This window comes from Dipodomys merriami, unplaced genomic scaffold, assembly GCF_024711535.1.
Source record: "Dipodomys merriami isolate MVZ:Mamm:240054 unplaced genomic scaffold, mDipMer1.0.p SCAF_22, whole genome shotgun sequence".
In the NCBI taxonomy this organism is placed as follows: Eukaryota; Metazoa; Chordata; class Mammalia; order Rodentia; family Heteromyidae; genus Dipodomys; species Dipodomys merriami.
The window spans coordinates 15,013,345-15,032,631 of NW_027203604.1; the positions used below are offsets into that span (position 1 = coordinate 15,013,345).

General features: G+C 48.7%; 1 protein-coding gene across 2 annotated transcripts in view; it reads right to left on the reverse strand.

Moving 5' to 3' along the window:
• The window catches only part of Mad1l1 (mitotic arrest deficient 1 like 1), a 313,118-nt gene that overhangs the window by 116,061 nt on the left and 177,770 nt on the right, over nt 1-19,287 (reverse strand). For both annotated transcript variants that reach the window (XM_070033421.1, XM_070033422.1), the window contains exon 13: nt 14,730-14,786. In XM_070033421.1, coding sequence (XP_069889522.1) covers nt 14,730-14,786 — 57 coding nt within the window. The remainder of the gene's footprint in view (nt 1-14,729; nt 14,787-19,287) is intronic.

The following is a 19,287-nucleotide window of genomic DNA, read 5'->3' on the forward strand; positions in this document are numbered from 1 at the left end:
GTAACTACAGAGAGCTCATTCTCAGCTCAGGTACAAAGAAGAGCTTCCTAGAGCCCAAGTCTTACTCCTGTGCTATCCTCTGTCCAACCAGGTTTATCTCTAAGCAGACTCCATGACACCAATGCTGAAGCCTAGAAACAGCACTGAGGCCCCAGGACCTTGCCTGCAATTAAGGCTCTGGTCAGTCCTCAGCCCAGCGCAAAGGCCCCTTAGCTATCCTATGCTCCTACAGATGTGATCCCTCAACCTTGGGCTGTCCAGCCTGCAGGACCACAAGTCAAATAACTTCCTGTTCTCTCTAAAGTACTCTGTTTCAGGTACCTTGCTACAGTCACACAAAATGGACCAGTTTGGTGAATTTTAGTTGCTGCTGCTTCCATTGTTCACATGCTGATACTGACATCAGCTAGAGTAGCAAATCCAAGATGTGTACAAGTGTGCATGGCACAAATGTTTGTGCAACCTCTGTGGTTATTGCTGTTAACACAATTCTCCCTTCTAAACATCCCCATATGACACTGTCTCCTCCCTGTCCCAGGCATCTGGGCCTTGCTGAATGCACTTCTGCTGTTGTTTTTTTCTTTTTCTTTTTCTTTTTTTGCCGGGGGTGGGTTGCAAGGCCTACTGTGTCTCTATAATAAGTGGTCCATTTAGAATTTCCCTCCATCTAGAATCAATATTAGTGAACCATTTTTCAGGAACATATAGTCTACTTCAGATGCGTGCATGTACTGAAAGGGATCTGTGATAAAATTCATACTTTGAACAGAGCTCAAGTAAAAACCTTATTTTATCTGTTAGTTAGCTAGCCATGCAGGCAGAGCTCTGTGAAGGCTAAATCTTGGGCAGGTGGCTCCACCCATGTGGCCCTGCCATCACAGATGTGTCCTTATAACAGTACCAGAAGCTCTCACCTCACCTCCATCCAAGAGCTCCAAGGTCTTCAGTCCTGCTCCTTTTCTGCTAGTCCCCTGCTTTGATCTCTACAGGTTCCTACTTTCTGTCAAACTGGGCTTTTTCCATTTTGAGTCTGATTTCTACAGCTAGGCCTTCAGTTCATATATATTTATGCATTCTTATTCCATAGCATAACAGTTAAGCCTTGAATTCGGATGTTTCTACTTGCTCCAATGAGAAGTGTTTTCATTACCCTAATGAAATAATACACTAATAAAACACTAATAATAGAATACTAATTGCAATAATTACCATTATTTTACGCTTTGAATTGCATTTCTTCTTCAAAGCAGGAATTGTTTAGGACAGAATGTTTCGTTCTGCCTGTCATGGATTTGTTTCCAAGTTTCCAAGTGCTAACAGCTTTTTCTTTTGTTGGTTTTGTTCTTGCTTTCAAATTTTATCACATCATAGCCAGTGGAGGCTCTGTTACTCCCATATACTTGAATTTACAAAGGTTTATAAAGGTTATTACTAAATAGTTGATTAATCCTGGGCATTTTCTGTAAGCACTGTCTAAAGAGTAGACTATCTAGTTTGGGGACAACAGCTACATACTGGTGTGTTATGACCCACATTAGAAACTAGATTCCTGTTGCAGGTGCCCCAACCTTGCCCCTCCCCTCACTCTGTGTTCCATCTGCACCTTTAGTACTTAGCAGAGCATTTGCCTGTTATCTGCAATGCTTAGAGGCTTGGATTCAGACTGAAATGCCTGCCTGTGTTTATGACTGCTAGGTGGCCTTTGCAGCCTGCAACATCTAGCCTCTTCAGTTTTGCTCTGTAACTACCAGAAAGTCTTTTCCTTTCAGTAGGAAAGTTTAGCCCATTTATATTTTGATATATGTCTTTGTGTTACATTCTTATGTTGCTTTACAGTTTTTAAAACTATTGTTCTGTGGTCTTTTTATCTTGCCTACTTTTATGTGTCTCAGGAAATTCAGAAGATTGTACTTGTTGTACTGACCACTTTCATAACTCCTCGCTTTTTATCGTACCTGCGCCCATACTTTGTGGTTCTCTACTGTACTAGTATCTATGTCCTATCCAGCGTCCTAGCCAGTCAGATCTGTGCGTCCTATCCAGTCAGATCTGTTATCTCCTTGTGCTTTATACAGACTGCAACAGTTCTACATGTCCACTTCTTGTGCCAGGTATGCAAATGAAACCTGGTGTCTTGGGTGTGTCTGTGAGGTATGTTTGAGTCAGTGTCCCCAATGGGGACAGCATCACCTCAGCTCTTCAGGCTGACAGGACAAAGGGCCAGGAAATGAGGCTCTTCTTCTGCCTGCCTTGCTGCCTAAGCCAGGACATCTCTCCTTTCCTCCTGCCCTAGAGGCTCCTTCCTCCATATATTGCCTTTCATCTCTGACCTTAGGCCTCACTCACATTGTCTTTTATCCTAGGCATTTCTGGGCCTCTAGTTTGCAATCAGTCATGGTGGGTGGGTCTTCTGGGCCTCCATACCCCTGTCAGCCAATCCCCTACAATCAGACACTCCATCTCTCTATGTAGACAGGTAATAAACAGACAAATCTTGATTCTGTTTCTCTGGAGAGCTCCAAGACAGTTAAGTACACCTTGATGTCCTCTATAGGACATTTTATACTCAGCTATCAATAGTGAGAAACAAGTTCTTGGTCTTATCCCTTCCTGTCCTATCTTAACACCCTTTACAAAACGTATCTTACAGGATGTGTGGTGTTTATGTTGCTATTTTCCTAAATTCCCACAGATACAGCACTCACTGAATGGCAGCCATTTCTTCTCCATGTGCTCCTTAATCCATCTTCCTTCCTGATCTTCCATCTCATCTCCTGCCCCTGGCCTGAGACTTTTCTCTGCCTCACATTGCTCCTCTGAGTGTCTGCACTGGAGGTCAGCCTTCACATTCTCCTGGAATCCAGCTTTCATTTCTTAGCAAAACATGAAGATAAAAACTTTGTCTACTCCAGGCTGACTTCTTTTCCTGTTCTGTTTCTCTACTTCTCTGGAGTTTTGGCCTCATGAACTTACGTGACATGACCTTTACTGCTCACCACAGAAGGTAATGCCTGTCAGATCCAATTCTGTGCTGGAGGTCACACTAGGGAATGACAGAGCTATTTCTTTCCTCTGATCTAACCCAACATTTCTGCTGTAAGTTCAGTCAGAAGCACTATTTCCTTCACCAAGAGTACTGTGAGAACTCCTCAGAGACACAGCCACTCCAGTGCAGCATGCATGGATTCCACGTGCAGCTCTTCTACTGTTCTGTGAACCACGAGGCAGCATTGGGGGTGGGGAGGAACTCTCCTGAGGACCGTACCCTCTACTCTCCAACTTCCCATTTTGGAGGCAGGCTCAGGCTTTGCTCTAAGTCGTTCTCAGAGCTCTGCTATGGCAGCAGCACACCCTGGCTTCTCCGTGTGCATACCATGTCCACATGCTCTACACATCACTCTTCCACTCAGGCCATCTGCCTCCCTCCCACTGGCAGCTTGGGTTTAGTTAGCTCTATTTCTGTCTGGCCAAAATTTAAGTTTGCCATTTTGGTTTCATTCTTCTTGTTATTTCTGGATGATTTCCAGCAAAGAAGTGGAAGTGCTTCTGTATGCCACGTGTTCAAAACAAACAGTGAGCCCTTTTATTTTAATCTGTAAGCCAAGATTCCTAACAAACCCTGAACTTTAATCTCAAAGGGCCAGTTCTCTGCCTGAAACCTCTGCCAAGCCCCTGGCAGCCACCCAGACACACTACAGGCCCACCTACCCTCTCCCTATCCTACTCCCTAGTGCTTGCTCATTCCCTCGCCATCCACAGGACAGTGACTGACACAAGGGGAGACAGTTTTCCATCTATAGCTCCTCCTGCCTAGCTCCTTAGATCCTTGGGAACCATTTCCTCTTAGAATCTAGGCTCTGTGTGGCACAGGCAAGGGAGTTGACAGTGTTGGAGCAAATGCCTAGTGTGTCTGCCTGCATCACTACATTTAAGAAACTACTTAAGCTGATATGCTTTTAAGGGAGGCCAGGCCAGGCAGGCAGGCTGCTAGAGATGATGTTAAAGTAAATCAGACTTTGCCAAAAAACCACAAAGACATCCAGGTACAAAGAACAAAGAAAAGGTTTACTGCCAGTAAAGAGACAAGTAAGACCCCTCTCATATAAGAGAGAAGTGAGAAGAAGTGCATGCTATTGTTTCAGGTGACTTTTATAACCTCTGAGATTTGGGGAATCCTTGCCTTACAAAGGAGTGCTCTCTCAGGTGACATATGACCTATGAAATTTAGGGGATCTTGCTGCCTTATATGGTTGTAGCTATTCCAGAGGAAAGCTCTCTCAGGGAAAGGGCTAATCATTTACTGCCTTTACTATATGGCTTTGTATTGTCTATGAGAGAGGAGGCTTCTGGGCTAACAGACATCTGGGAATGGCTCCAGCTAGCTGCTGTAGCCAGAGCCACCCTAAGGAAGCTCCAAGGTAGGACCATGGCCCTGCCTCTCATGCCTTTCTCAGAGAAAGCCTGGGAAGGGGGAGAAGCTGGACACAGGTAATCATGTACATTCAGACTACTTCTCCATTCCTTACCTATAAGAAGGGATAAAGACCACCCATCCATGAGGTGGGAGAACCTAGATTACAGTGCCTACCTCAGGGCACTGCCCACAGCAGGACTGTCTCATACTGAGCCCACACAGCTTACAACTGGACCTGGCCGCCCCTGTTGGCTGGTGGCAGAAGGAGACTCAGCCCCATGGCAGCCAGCATAAGCTGACCCAAGATACTAAGAGTCAGCTCAGGAAGAAGGGAAGACAAAGTTGGAAATGCATTAATATTATAGCCTGCAACTCCCTATTTCATACTTCAGTGAGAAAAACCTGTGTTTAGAGTTGATTTCAAAAGAGAACACAAGGACTAATTGGATTGCGCCTTTGGAGAGCCCCTGCCACCTGCCTTAGAATCACAAAATCTCATTGTGAACCTTGCCTCTGAATAGACAAGGGTCAGCACTGTGTGCAAATGAGCACAATAGAGAGCCCCTGCCACCTGCCTTAGAACTACAAAATCCCACTGTGAACCTTGCCTCTGAATAAACAAGGGGCAGCACTGTGTGCAAATGAGCACAGCAGCCCTGGCCCAGGATCACCAAGCTAGTGTGGCTCAGGCCATGGGGCCACACATAGGAAGAGGGGGTGCACCAGCTACTGCTGAAGATCATTTTCTGATGTGACCCTGGGTGTCTCTCTTTTTGCTCAGATTCAATCTAGAGAGAGGGTTCATGCTACCCAATTGCACTCTGAAGCGAATGGGCAAATTGGTTCCTTTCTCTGGTGTACTTGCCGAGATGAAGAGGTGAGATCACCAGCAACGCTGCCACAAATGCACCCAGAAAGGGCTGCCAGCTGGGCCCTGGGGAGCTGCCAGCCTGGCAGCCATGTGTCTCTTAGTAGGCTAAATTCACACAGGCAATGGGACAGGTGCACTGAATGAGGCCCCACCAGGGACACTGGGATGCTGAAGGCACTGACTCAGGAGCAAGTGTTCCCCTAGCTCAGTGGCCTGCAGGTGAGATTATGGAGGATGACCCCTTCTACAGTTAGCAGGGGTTCTGAGACCTTCATCTCTAGGCTCCTGTCCACTGTTGTTGTCCACACCTGCTCTTCCCCCCTTCCCCCCAAGCCAATTGCAAGCCACCACACTGCAGACTCAAGTGGCATGGGCACTGTATCCCTGGCTAGAAGCTGTGACACTTCTCCCCCCATCAACCTCCTGCAAGGAACAGCCATGAACATAGGCTGTGTTCCTAGGAGTCAGAAACAGGAAAGGGTCAAAGGCCCACCACTCAACCCAAGATACAACCCTCAGCCTCTGTTTCCTCTATGTCCCTCCAGGGTCATAACAGCCACATTACAGATTGCTTATGGAAGATTCACACACATCAGTGAGACGGCATATGAAGCTGCTGACCCAGAGGCCAGCACATCATCATATCTGGAAGAGGAGCTGGGACCCTGCAAGAAGACAAGTTGCTGTCACTGCTACACCTGTTCTAACTAACTTTCTTTATTGGCTCCACATACATGTGCTGCTGACTCAAACAACGGGTGAACATTCACATTTACAGATAGATGCAGGGCAGAGCCTAACAGGCAGCAAAGCCTTACCAAGCCTTGGCTTTCAAACCATCACACGCCCCTCCCCCTCCCCTCCCGCCCCCATCATAGCCACTCTACCTGCACAGGGGCATTCCACAGTCTCCTCTGTATCCCTTACAACAAAACAGTAATAAAACCCCTATGGCTCATGTCTGTGAGGTGAATCCAAAGAGCTCTCCCCCATACTTCCCCTGAGCTCTGGCTGGCCCAGGGAATATTCAGACTGGGGGTGAATGTAGGTGGCCTCTCTGTTCTGCTCTGGTACTGACCAGCATCCTCCAACAGGGTGAGTTCTGACCTGGGACAGCCTCATGCTCTGGGCCACTTTGGTGGCCCTGACTCCCCATTATGGGATCGAGGGGCATGGCAGGCTCTGTTTCATCTGGTGACCTGCTCCAACAAACAGAATAAAGCAAGCAGATATTTCAAGTCTCTGCTGGGATGAGGGTAGGCCTGGGAGATATGCCAAGTACCAGGGATCAGGGGCAAGTGCTATTCCCAACTGCCTTCAGCCCAAGTCTGAGGATCCTGCTCCAGTATGCTGAGGAGGCAAGCAGGCCTTGTCAAGGCCTGGACTGCCAATGCAGGGCCTTGGTGCAGAACAGTCAAGCTTCAAGTTCTAGTTTCAGATGTACAGAAGCCTAGGACCCCTAGTTCTGGATCAAGGCTAGGAACTGAGGGTGCCACTGCCTACAGATGAGGCCTAGAGCAAGAACCAGACAACTGCAGAAAAGGCCAATTGTTTCGGCTCTGCAGGCCTCTGGTCTCTGCTAAGGCAGTACGCAAGTGCTATGGACAGCAGCCGAAGAACAGGCACAACACAGCTTGTTCCAATGAAATCTTATGAATAGAAAACTGCAGGGGCTGGATTTGGCTTGCTCCTGACCCAGACCAAGCCATTAAGGTATGGATCAGGTGACATGGCAGTCAGGACCAAAGGCCCAGGATGCAGACATGGGTCATGACAGTAACTTCAGTAGCAGCCCAGCAGCACCCTCTGTCTGCTGTCACTGCAGGCTGCTTCCCAGCCAGGAAGGTGCATTGCCCCTGGTGGACACCACCTGAAGCCTGGCACTCAACTCAACCATGCCCTGCCCAGAGCAGCTTACCATTATCTAGGCCCAGCTCTGGCCCTCCACAGGGTCCTCCAAGGCCAGTTTATTGCCAAAGGACAGAGCTCAACATGACTAGGACCAGAGCTCTTAAAGCATCTTGAAGCTGTCACTGAGGGGGATCTAGTGGCACTTCCCAGCAGAGATATGACACCTGTCTATCTTCTACAGGTTGTGCCTGAAGAAGAAAGACCTGTTTTATGTTCTACACACACCTTTCAAATGTCCTGCCAACATTCATGTTAGTGCCAAGGCTGTTTCTAATTAGCTGAGCCTCACTTGAGAAACCAACTTTGGCAAAGAAACATGAGGGTTCCCCCCACCCCGCCCCTACACACACACACATATTCCCAACCAATTCTTAGGGAGTCACTACGGTTATACCAAAGGAAGAGCTCTTTGTTCTGTTCAGAACTCAGCACCATTGGTGGCATATGCATGGTGCTGCCGTCCTCACTGTGGTCATAGCATGTGGCTCCAGAGATGATGGGTCCAGCTACAAACCTTCCAGTGTCCTTGTGTCCACAGATCCACATGCTGACAGATGCAAACACCACACACCATTCTCCATCTTCCCTCTATCTCATCTGAAGCCATTAGTATGTATACAACTGTGTCTGCAAGCCAGTGAAGAATCAAAGTGGTTCTGAGGTAACAGGACAGAGATCTACTTGGTAGCCATTTTGGATCTCACATGGTTGGTGTCATCAGCCTTGAGACAAATAACATTCAAAACAACCCAGCATATTAGATTACCACCTGAGAGGATCAACCATGTCCTATCAAGCAGGCTGCACACCTGAAGAAAGCTCAAGACTCTTTACAGGAGTCCAGAAACACCAGTGACCAGCTGAGTAATATTCATAATGCTTGGCATCACACTGAAATGTAAAAGGGCCAAGGAAAAACAGATCAGCCAAATCCAACTGAGGATTAGCAAAAGTTAGAATTGGTAAATGTGTTAAAAGCAGGGACTTCAAAGTGGATAATATGAGCCAAGTGTGGTCATACCTATATAATCCTAGCACTACTGAGGTTGAAGCAGGAGAGGCCAGCCTAGGCTGGAAGGTGCAGTGCCCACATCGGTCCCATCCCTGCCCTGCCCTGCCCTGCCTGTACATCCCTCTGCTCTCTTCCCAGCCAACCACAGGGAGTGGTGGTAGAACCTCACTCCCAAAGAATCCCCTCTGAAGGAGATGCAGCCCAGAAGGGCAAAGGGGTAGGGCATCTTCCCTGCCATCCAACCTACATGTTTGAGGTCCAGCTACAAACCTTCCAGTGTCCTTGTGTCCACAGATCCACATGCTGACAGATGCAAACATCACACACCATTCTCCATCTCCCTCCCCTCCATTTCATCTGAAGCCATAGTATGTACACAACTGTGTGTGCAAGCCAATTTGAGGCCAGCCTAAGCTATGTGCAAAGAATCTACACCTGAAAAAAAAATCAAAAACCTAAAATAGTTAGTGAGTCCCCTATTTTCAAAAGCCCAAAAGAAAATGGAAGGAAAAAGAAAAGATAACACACCAGGCTACCGGGGCCTATGGAGACCTTCCAAATGAAACAACAATGTCCATAGTTCTGAGAAATGCTAAAACTCTGAAGTACAAGAAACACGATGAAAAATACATGATACATATAATCAAATTGCTCCAAGATCACAGACATTCCTAAAAGCAGTCAGAGAAAAGAAGACACATCGTACACACAGGGAGAGATAAGAATGACAGCATATTTGTTACTGGAAAAAATGCAAATGGGAAGTCAGTGGAACAACTGCTATGAAGTTCTGAAAGGAAATAAAACTGATCAGGAACCAAGGAGTGGATAATAAAAACTATAGGCTCTAGCTAGACTGACCAAGAGAAGGAAACAATCAAGTTACTGAAAGAAGAAATTAAAAAAAAAATCCTTATAGAAATAGAATTACAAGAGAATACTGTGAGCCAGGTGCCCAAGATTCATATCTATTATTCTAGCTACTCAGGAAGCTGAGATCTCAGTATGCCAGTTCAAAGACAGCCTGGGCAGAAAAGTTAGTGAGGCTCTTGTCTCCAATTAACCACCGAAAAACCCAAAGTGGCACTGTGGCTCAAACTGCTAGAGCACTAGCCTTTAGCTGAAGAGCTCAGGGTCAGCACCCAGGCCCAGAGGTCAAGCCCGACTGACAGAGAGAGGGAGGGTGGTGGTGGTGGGGGGGCAAGAATACACTGTGATCAGAAAACATACATGAGATGGACAAGTTGCTAGGAGCATGAAAATTATTTCAAGAAGAAACAAAAATCTCTAACACAAATACAGATTATATGAGAAATCTAAGATTCCCAACCAAAACCAAAGCAGAAAACAAACAAAAGGAGCTGATGGGGTAACATTTAAGAAACATTAATGTTTCTCAAACACATCAACATTTATATTAGGGGGAATACTCCTAACTTATTCCAGAAAGACAGCATTCCTGTTTCCAAAGCAGATAAGGCAGCTTCACCTGGAGAGCCAGAGGTCCCAGAGCAAGCCAGCTTCCACCCAAGCCAACTCAGCATGATGTCCATCTCCGTTTCTCAAGCAGGGACCTGGATGCTTGGTATACATTTATAGCAAGATGGGAGGAGAGGGAAAATGGCAGAGTGACAGCAACGCCAGGGCACAACTGAGGATCAGGCCATGGGGTAACTCCATGGCAGGAAGCCACCATCCCAAGACTTCAGACTTTCCCCCAGACCTGCTTAGGACACATCCATATTCTGAAGAGTCTGGCAGCAGACCTCTGCCAATGGTTGCCAGCAACAAAGAGCTCTATTCTGCTCCAAGCTCCTTGCTCAGTAGCAGCATTGAAGTCTGAGCCTGGTCAAGTAGCACACAGTTCCTGACTCCTACTGAGAAACTTGGGCTCCAAGAGGCTAATAGAAAACCAGGGATCATATGTGGATCAAAGTTGGTCCTTAAGAGTCCAGCCCTTCGTCATTTGAGGCATGGGGCCTTGTCTGGTTCATGGATCATCACCCAGGGAATCTATGAAGCACTCATTACTGGTCAAGGGCAGTGATGGTCCCACATGTAGCCACTATCACATTCATGTCAGAGATGGAAGAGAAGGGCAGGCAATGGACAGCCCCACCCTGGCCAGGCCCTTGCTTCGCAGACTGGCATAGAACTCCCTGGTGGCAAGGGCCAGATGAGGAGAAACCATCAGGGGGAAATGGGATTCAGGGAAAATGACTGCTTAATTACACCAAGCTGTGAGGGCACAATGCCACTTAAATCAGAAAATAAATTCTCACTCTCATTCCCTGAAGTATATAAAACATTCGAGGATTTTTTATAGTTGTAATCAAAAATCTCATTTCTACAGCCAGTGCTGGCCACATCTAATTAGGGTGAGGTATGTTAATGACACAAGTGTGGCCCAGGACATCTTTCCCTGTGATATTAATTGAATTTAAAGAAGAAAGCATGAACTATACTTATGCTTTCTAATTACTGTGGGTTTGTTAATTAATAACAGAAAGTCAAACTGCCTTTGTCCTGTCATCTGCAATTAGCTAAAGATATTTAAATTCTCTTTCTCCTCCTAATGAACTCACTTTGAGTGAGAAGACAGCAGGCCAGGGGAGCAGGCAAGTGAGCCATGGATGCCCTGTATGAAGTCTGCCTGAGCCCCTTCCCAGGACTGAGGTGTCATTGGCTAGTGAGCCCACTCTACAGTGGCCATGCCCCGTAGGATGGAGGGCTGAGAGGCAGACCAGAGGCCACCAGCTCTCCCAAACATGAGTTGTTCTGCATGTACTTTGCCCCTTCTGTCTCTGGTTCCTCTATCATGAGACAAGAGATGCTCTGGTGGAGGAAGTCAGCAGCAGCAGACCTGGGAGGGCAGGAGGGAGAAGGCAGTCCCTGAGCAGGATTCTGGAGAAGGAATACAGAATATTCTGAGAGTCAATTACCCTGATGGCCCAAGCAATGTAGGGCCACCTGCTATGTGTGGCTTACTTTTTTTTTTTTTTTTTTTGGTCAGTCGTGGGGTTTGAACTCTGGGCCTGGGCACTATCCCTGAGCTCTTCAGCTCAAGACTAGCACTCTAACACTTTTTTGAGCCAGAGCACCACTTGTGTGGCTTACTTAAGGGAACCAAAATTGAAAACCTCAAATTAGAATTTCAGTTTTGGGTCTGGACTACAAATAACACCTAAGACACTGCATAAAGCTCACCATTCCACAGGATGGTGCTGCCTAGTCCCGGGACTCAACAAGCTGGTTGGGGTCAGCCCTGCAGGTGAGGAGTCAAGATTCAGCCAAAGCCAACAAATAAATAAGAGCAGGGTCTCACTTGAGCACAGACTTGCTAGGAACCCAAGACCCAGGCCCCCATCCCCTCTGCAAGGTCAGGGAGAGAACTTGCTTGACCAACAAAGATATCCTGAGCTTGGGAGCATTGGCAGAAAGGACAGGTGTAACAGACAACATCCTTGGCCCCAGGGCACTGCCATTTCTGATTATCCTTTTAACTGGGAAAGAGAAGACAGAGTGAAATAAACAACATGAAATAAGCTAAAGATTGGGCAATTGGGGGGGGGGGGGAACAGGTTAGGAACCTGCAGAGACGGCTATGGCTCAGCCCTAAACAAGCCTAGAGAAGGTGCACCAGAGGGGCCAGTGTCCAGTCTATAAGTATCAGAGGGACAGAGAGGTTGTGGCTATGTCAGCTCAGGGACTGGCTCTGTGAAACCTGCTGGTCTCCATCTCCACAGGTTGGGTAGAAAAACACATTCATTGCAAGCTTTGGCTGATCATGGTTCCCAAGGCCTCTGCTGGAAGGTTGTGCTGTTAGGCCTAGAACCAGGGGCCTACCTGGCTAACTCCAGAGCCACCTGCAAGAAGTCACAATCCTGCCAGACTCCAAAATTCTGTCAATCATTTGGCAGCCAGGTGTTCCAAACAAGAAACAGAGATGGGGAGAACCAGCCAAATCTGAGGCTGTGTTCCACCAGGTGCATCATACAGTCCCCATGACAAGGTGCAGGGGGCTGCCCAGTATCTGACCTGACCAAAGTGCTCAAGACCAACTCCTCCCACCCCACAGAAAGGACCCAGGACTAGCAGTTTCTCCTCACATGGCCACATGAAAGCAGAGAGATGGTGGGGGTCAGGGTCAAAGTGTCCAAGCTTCTGTCGAAAATGGGACTGCAAAGTCAAGGACAGCTGTGGGCAATCGGCAAGTTGCTCAGCCATAAAGCCACGGGCCTAGCATGTGCTTCACACAACTCATTTCTAATTCCTCTTTGGCCTCATGAACATTATGAAAACAAGGCCCTCGGGCACATTTCAATTCAGGTCAACACCAAGGAAGCCATGCATGTTGACACACAGAACATCAGTGTCTCGTGGGGTTCTGCAAATGGATGCACCGCCCTCAGAGAAAAATCCCTCAACCCCAGCTTTCTCCAAGTTACCATGAAAGAAGCCATTGGCTAAAGGAGCCAGAGGGCAAGAGGATGAGGCACATGAGTCAATATCCTGGAGACGCTGAGCTGTCTGTTGTACTCATTGGCTGCCTCATGCCCAGCACTGAGCAGATGAAACAAGGGGCACTAGAGCAGACAGAACCCCTCTTGCTCACTGAAGGCAGACAAACCTGGGTCCACCTAAGCTTCTGCCCCACCCAGACTGACCTCTTTCAGTTCATGGTGCTGACTATCCTGGACAATTGCTTGAAGCTGAACCTCAGACCTTGCATGAAATAACACAGTGTGACTGGTGCCCTTGAATTGCATCAGTAATAAATGCTCCCTGCAGAAAACACAGAGAGCAAACAAGAGCCAACAAGTGCTCCTACTACCTAAAGATAAACCTGATCAGCCTAGAGTGACAGCGCACATGCATAAACATGACTGCACTGGCATACACACTGTCCTATAGCCCGTTCTACTGCCACATCCCAGGGTCACCTTCCCCCTCCTATCTTCTCATCAGCCAGTACCACCAATCACCTGTTCGGTACCTAAGGGAAGCTTCTGAGTGTGGTCAACAAGCAGTATTGCCCAGCTTGCCTCAAGTTCACACCTTCAACGGCTGCCAGATCCCAAGCACCTCTACAGCAGTGCTTCTGTTCTGTTGCTGCCGACCCCCTCACCCCTTTGGAAGAGGAGGATAAGGACAGGTAGCCACCTGTGCTGGTACCCAGCTGCCCTGGTATCCTACCAATAGCCCCACCCCTGTGCCTCCTGGAAGGACCCCTCAGCACAACAGCATGCACATCTGCCAACTGAGGATACAGCAAATCTTTCTGAGACTGAGCTTGCTGTTCTGCTTCTGCCACTTTCCTAGCCCTCAGAGCTGACTCCTGCATAAGGATGTCCATTCTACAGACCAATGAATTGGGCTGGCCTGCCCTTGGCCACACTGACAAGGGCCAGAGAGAAGATGCCTACTCCCGACCCAAGGGTCATGATCCCTTGTCAGCCCCTCCTGGCAGGGCAATTGTTCTGCTACAGAGACCAGATGCCTGCATGCAGGTGCACTCTGGAAAGGGCTCACTTCTCCAGGGATGAAAGCACCACCAGAAACTAAGAGCACATCTGGACCAGTGGCTCATCACAAGGGGCTGGCCCCAGAGTCCACTAAGATGTCCTAAGATGCCCCTTCCTTCCAAACTCATGGTGCCTACCCAGGCCAGAATGCCAACACTACCTCATGTCCCGCCCTCATGTTCCTGCAGCCACCTTCCCTGAAGCTGAACCCAATCCCTACCCCCCGAACTCCAAAGCCCATGGTCCCCAGAATTCTCCAAGTCCCTTTTAGTCCTAGCTCTGGAACCTACTGTCTCTGCTTTCCGCCCCTACTACCCACTGAGCTCACTGGAGCCTCAACTCAAGGCTCCTTGTGAACTGGCCCCAGGTACCTGTTCCCCTCTCCACAGTGCTACCTTCAGCACCCAATACCAGTGGATATCTTGCCCTGGATTCTGCTTATGTAATTTGACCCCCAAGCCCCCCCCCCATACCACCACACTGATGATACAGCGACGTGTCCCAGTGGAGATAAGAATGGCCTTTAGCACTTAGTAAGAGGACAGCAAACAGCCCTCTAATGCCTCCAGCCCTTACAAGCTCCCCATCCCACAGCAGGGCAAGGAGAACCAGTCTCCACAGCAAACCCACGCCCTTTCCACACCACATCTTCCTATCACAGAAGGGCACTGCCTGTATGACAGGTCCTGCTGGGGATAGGACTGGAATATTTTTTGTCAGTTCTGGGACTTGAACTCAGGGCCTGGGCACTGTCCCTGAACTTCTTTTGCTCAAGGCTAGCACTCTGCTATTCGAGCCACAGCATCACTTCTGACTTGGTTCATTCCTGAGGAATGAACCAAGGGCTTCATGCATGCTAGGCAAGCACTCTGCCACTAAGCCACATTCCCGGCCCAGGACTGGGATTCCAACATGTCTGAGATCCAGGACTCTAGACAGCCAAAACCTCAGGTTGCCTTTTGTCACAAGCAATAAGCAAGCTATATCAGGACTTACTGTATCAGCTCTCTGTTTCTGGCCTCCGAGTTCCTCCAGGGCCTGAGACAGCTGAACCTGTAAGACAAAAAGGCAAAGGTCAGAGGTAGGATCAAGCCACATGCCCTCCCAGGGCTCCAGAAAAGGAAGGGACTCCCTCCCCCTCCCATGGCCTCTACTCCCATTTGAGTCAATGGGTCTGGAGTTAGAGCAGCTACCAGTCAGCCAGGGCCAAGTTGTCACTGGCCTGGGGTGATGGGGGGAAGAAGGGCTCTGTCTAGAGACGGTAGCTGACCTAGCAGCAACCTGACCACCCCAAGTCCAGCCTGAGCCCTGGGCCTGGTCTCAGACAGAAAGGGAGTACCCCAGGAGGGACTTGCAGCACTCTGATAATTAAGGAACTGTCCCCCTCTACCTGACAGGCTCACATTCTGTAAAAGTTGATTAGGGAGGCCATGCTGATACAGGCTGAAATCTCAAATTCCTCTGCTCTTAGTGCAGAGAGGCATGAGAGGTCCCTGACCGTGGGAACCAGAGGAGACTATGCTGGGCTGGAGAACAGGAACCTCTCACTGACCAAGAGTTCCTGTAAACACATCTGGGCTGCAGCCCTGGGGCCAGAGGGATCGAACAATCCAGACACAGGACTCACTACCTCAGAATCCCTGTTGCAATTCCTGAGGCCACCACAGAACAAGTCAGATTCAGCCCCATGCTAATCAGCTGTGGCAAGGTGGGTGGCTTCGCACTAGCCAGACTATCAAGACGGGATGCACTCCCAGTGATAAAAGATGCTGGCCATCATAGGCTCTGCCAAGGTGCTAGAGCAGGCAGGAAATTACACCGGCATGAAACATCCGCCAATCTCAGGTCCTGACCTAGGCTGTCCATTCACTCCCTGGCAAGCTCATCACTTAAACAGAACTGCTTGTCTACACAGCAGTAGGACCCATCCTGCCCAGGGTGGCAGACTCCTGCTACTGACAGCTCCACAAGAGATGTGAAACATGTCCCTTTGCTGTCTCCTACCAAGTCAACCTTCGGAAGACAGTACCATCTGTATCTCCCTCCTCCTGGCAGGGAGTGCAGAGACTCTGCTGGTGTAACATACCTCCCCCACCCCAATTCCTGGGAAAGGGCTTTCTTATTGGTCCTTTTTCAGGAAGAAGAAACTGAAGCTAAGTCCTAACTAGACATGGTCAGTAGTCAGTGACAAAAGCAAAATTTAAACCCAGGCCTGCACTGACACAGGGCTCTGTGCTCAGCTCACCCTGCCACCCTCAAACCCAACAGACCTTCAGTGGTCCAAGGCCCCCCTGCCTCCATTTGAGGCAATTTAGCTCCTCCACTCTGCTTATCAAGGATGCTTCCACTATCTCACATGCAAGGGGAGTGCATGGCAGATACCCATACCCTTCCACCTGATTCATCACAAGGACACTAAATATCTTCTAAGCAATATAAAACACACAGACACACACACACACACACACACACACAGACACACACACACACACACAGACACACACAGACACACACACACACACACAGACACACACAGACACACACACACACACAGACACACACACACACACACACACACACACACACACACACACACACACACACACACACACACACACACACACACACACACACACACACACACACACAGAGGCAAAGAAGCAAACAGACGTCTCCCAGAAAAGAAAACGCAAACAGCCAGCAAACACACAGAAAGGTAATTAACATGGCTGGTAATTAGGAAAATGCAAATCAGGACCAACAGTGAAATGCCACTTTGCAACCATGTGGTTGGCAAAAATTAAGAACTCTGGCAATACTACAAGTTAGAAAGGATGTAAATCACTGAGTCTTGTCCATGCTGACATCAGGAGTAAAACTAGAAAACCATTTTTTCCTTAAACTTTAGTGTCTATATAAAGGATAACTCTGTAATCCCACCCCTAAGAATGGACTCAGAAGCTATGAAGCATACTCTCGCTGCCACCGGTAGCCTGCCTTCTCCAACCTGACCCAACACTGGCCCAGAAAAATTCATCCATAACTAGTGGAAGACATGCTCTAGCAATCTCTACCAACTCCTGATCACCGGGTCATGGCAGGACAGTGGGATAGTGATATGTGTCATGCACCATGTAATGCCCCAGCACTGGGTAGCTCTAGCCTTGAAGCAGCAGAGGGGGGTCTCCAGGCATGTGGCCTGGGTGAACAGAAGAGATGAGTCGCCAATGGCGAATGAGCCCTGGGCCCATCCTTGCCATGTCTATGCCCCCAACTGTGGCCTAGTCTGTCACTGGAGCCACATCTGAATAGCAGATATCTTGAAGTCCCAGGCCTGAACGCAAAACATTCACTCCAACCAACTTGTAGGTCTGCCCAAGAATGCTCAGTCCTGGTTCTACCTGGGAGGAATGGCAAGTCTCCCTCATACCCCATCCCTCATGCTGTGCATCTTCCTGGCTCTGCCCAAGATGCTGCCTCAGTGAAGAAAATAGGGCCTAGCCTCAAGGCCATAGCCAGAGAAGAAGAGGCCCCAGGGAAAATACTGGAGCCCTTATAGCTGGGCCAGGGCTGGAAGTGTGAAGCAGCAACTCTGTCAAACACTAAAGAGGAAGTCAAGTAGTCTTTGGGCCCCAGATCCAAGTCATGGCTGGGAGCAGGAAGGTCAGGACCATCCAGTCTCTGGAGGGGCAATCAAGCAGGCTCAGGGATGGTGAGGCTGTGAGTTCCTCTCAGGGTGAGGGTTGTCTACAGAAAGCCAACACCATGTCCAATGTGGCCCCTGCAAAAACACATGCAGTACTGGCTGTGTGTCCTCCAGCAGGGCCTTGGAGCCTGCATGAGATCAGACAAAAACTCTGGACACGTAGACGCTGCACCAAGACCTCAGCAGGGCTATTTTTATCCTGAAGTGTGAAGAGGCGGCCTGGTGATCTAGCACCCCTGCCAGCACGCAGCAAGCCCAGGACGTGGCAAGAGGAACTGCAGGCGGGCACAGTCTGGAATAGAAAGCTGCAAAGATCTGGAAGGCATCAGTGGCAGCTTGTGCTACACTGAGACAGACTGGCAGGGAGGACCCTCAGAGTGGAGCACAAGTCCCACTTGGAGGCTGAGCCCAAGCAGGCAGTGCCCTCTGAGATCATAGTTAGCACAGAAGAGGAGATTTGCACCCCAGCAGCCTACCTCCTTGGTCTAGCATACAAGGGTTTGTAATAATGTGACAAAAAGGAGGAGATGGCAGAGCCAGCATCCCAAGAGAGAGGTCCTCGGGCCTCTGAGTGCCAGAGGCTTAGCTGTGCTCTCTGCTGGACAATGGCCTTGAAGTATGAGAACATATGCAGAAGCATCTCTGGTGGACAGTGCCTAAAATACCCTCAGCTCCCACTGGCCACAGAGAGGACTGACTGGCAAGCAGGCAGCAAATATAGCCTGGTGCTCAGCTAAAGACTGAGGTAGTCCTACCCAAGGAAGAAGCTCCCAGGGCTGAGTAGGATCTACAGAGGTCCCCCCAGTATACACATACTGAACTGGAGATGCTGAGTGAGGGGCCCTGCAAACTCTTGTTCCAACCAGCCCAGCAATAAATGGTGCTCAAGTCTGAGACTCAATTTAAAGCCACAATGACGAGAATGCAAAATCCCAGTGTCTACCTATCAGCTATATTTCCTTCAGGGGCTGGGAAGATGGCTTAGCAGTAGAGTGCTTGCCTCCCATACACGAGGCCATGGGTTCAATTCCTTGGCACCACATAAACAGAAAAGGCTGGAAGTGGCACTGTGGCTCAAGTGGTAGAGAGCTAGCCTTGAGCTGAAGAGCTCAGGGACAGCACCCAGGCCTAGAGTTCAAGCCCCATGACCAACCAAAAAACAAAAATGAAACAAAAATATTTCCTTCAGAGGGTAACAATGCTCAATAGGAAATGTATACATTACCTTACTCATATAACTGTAACCCCTCTGTATAGTGTGTGTGTGTGTGTGTGTGTGTGTGTGTGTGTGTGTGTATATATATATATATATATATATATATATTTTTTTTTTTTTTTGGTCAGTCGTGGGAGCTGAACTCTGGGCCTGGGGGCTGTCCCTCAGCTCTCCAGCTCAAGACTAGCACCCTACCACTTGAGCCACAGTGCCACATCTGGCTTTCTTTCTACTTATGTGGTACTGAGGAATCGAACCCAGGGCCTCATGCATGTGAAGCAAGCACTCTTCCACTGAGCCAACTTCCCAGCTCTCCATACAGTATCTTTACAATAAAAAAAAAAATTAAATTTCCTTCATCTACAAAATGGGCTCATATACAATCAGTCTCCCAGAGCTGTTGTGCAAAACTACAGGAAGGCATGTGAAGAACTTGGCCAGGCAACACATAGCAGCTAGTGTCTTTCCCACAGGTGGCATGGAGGATCCCCCTTGCCCTGTAGGGAAGGACTAGCACCTCACTTGAACACCATCTTGCTGGCCATGGGGGTCACTAGGTCCCCAGGATGCATGGAAGCCTTCCACTTCACACTGAGGATGTGGGCCATCTCCAAGCTCATACATGGAGGCTG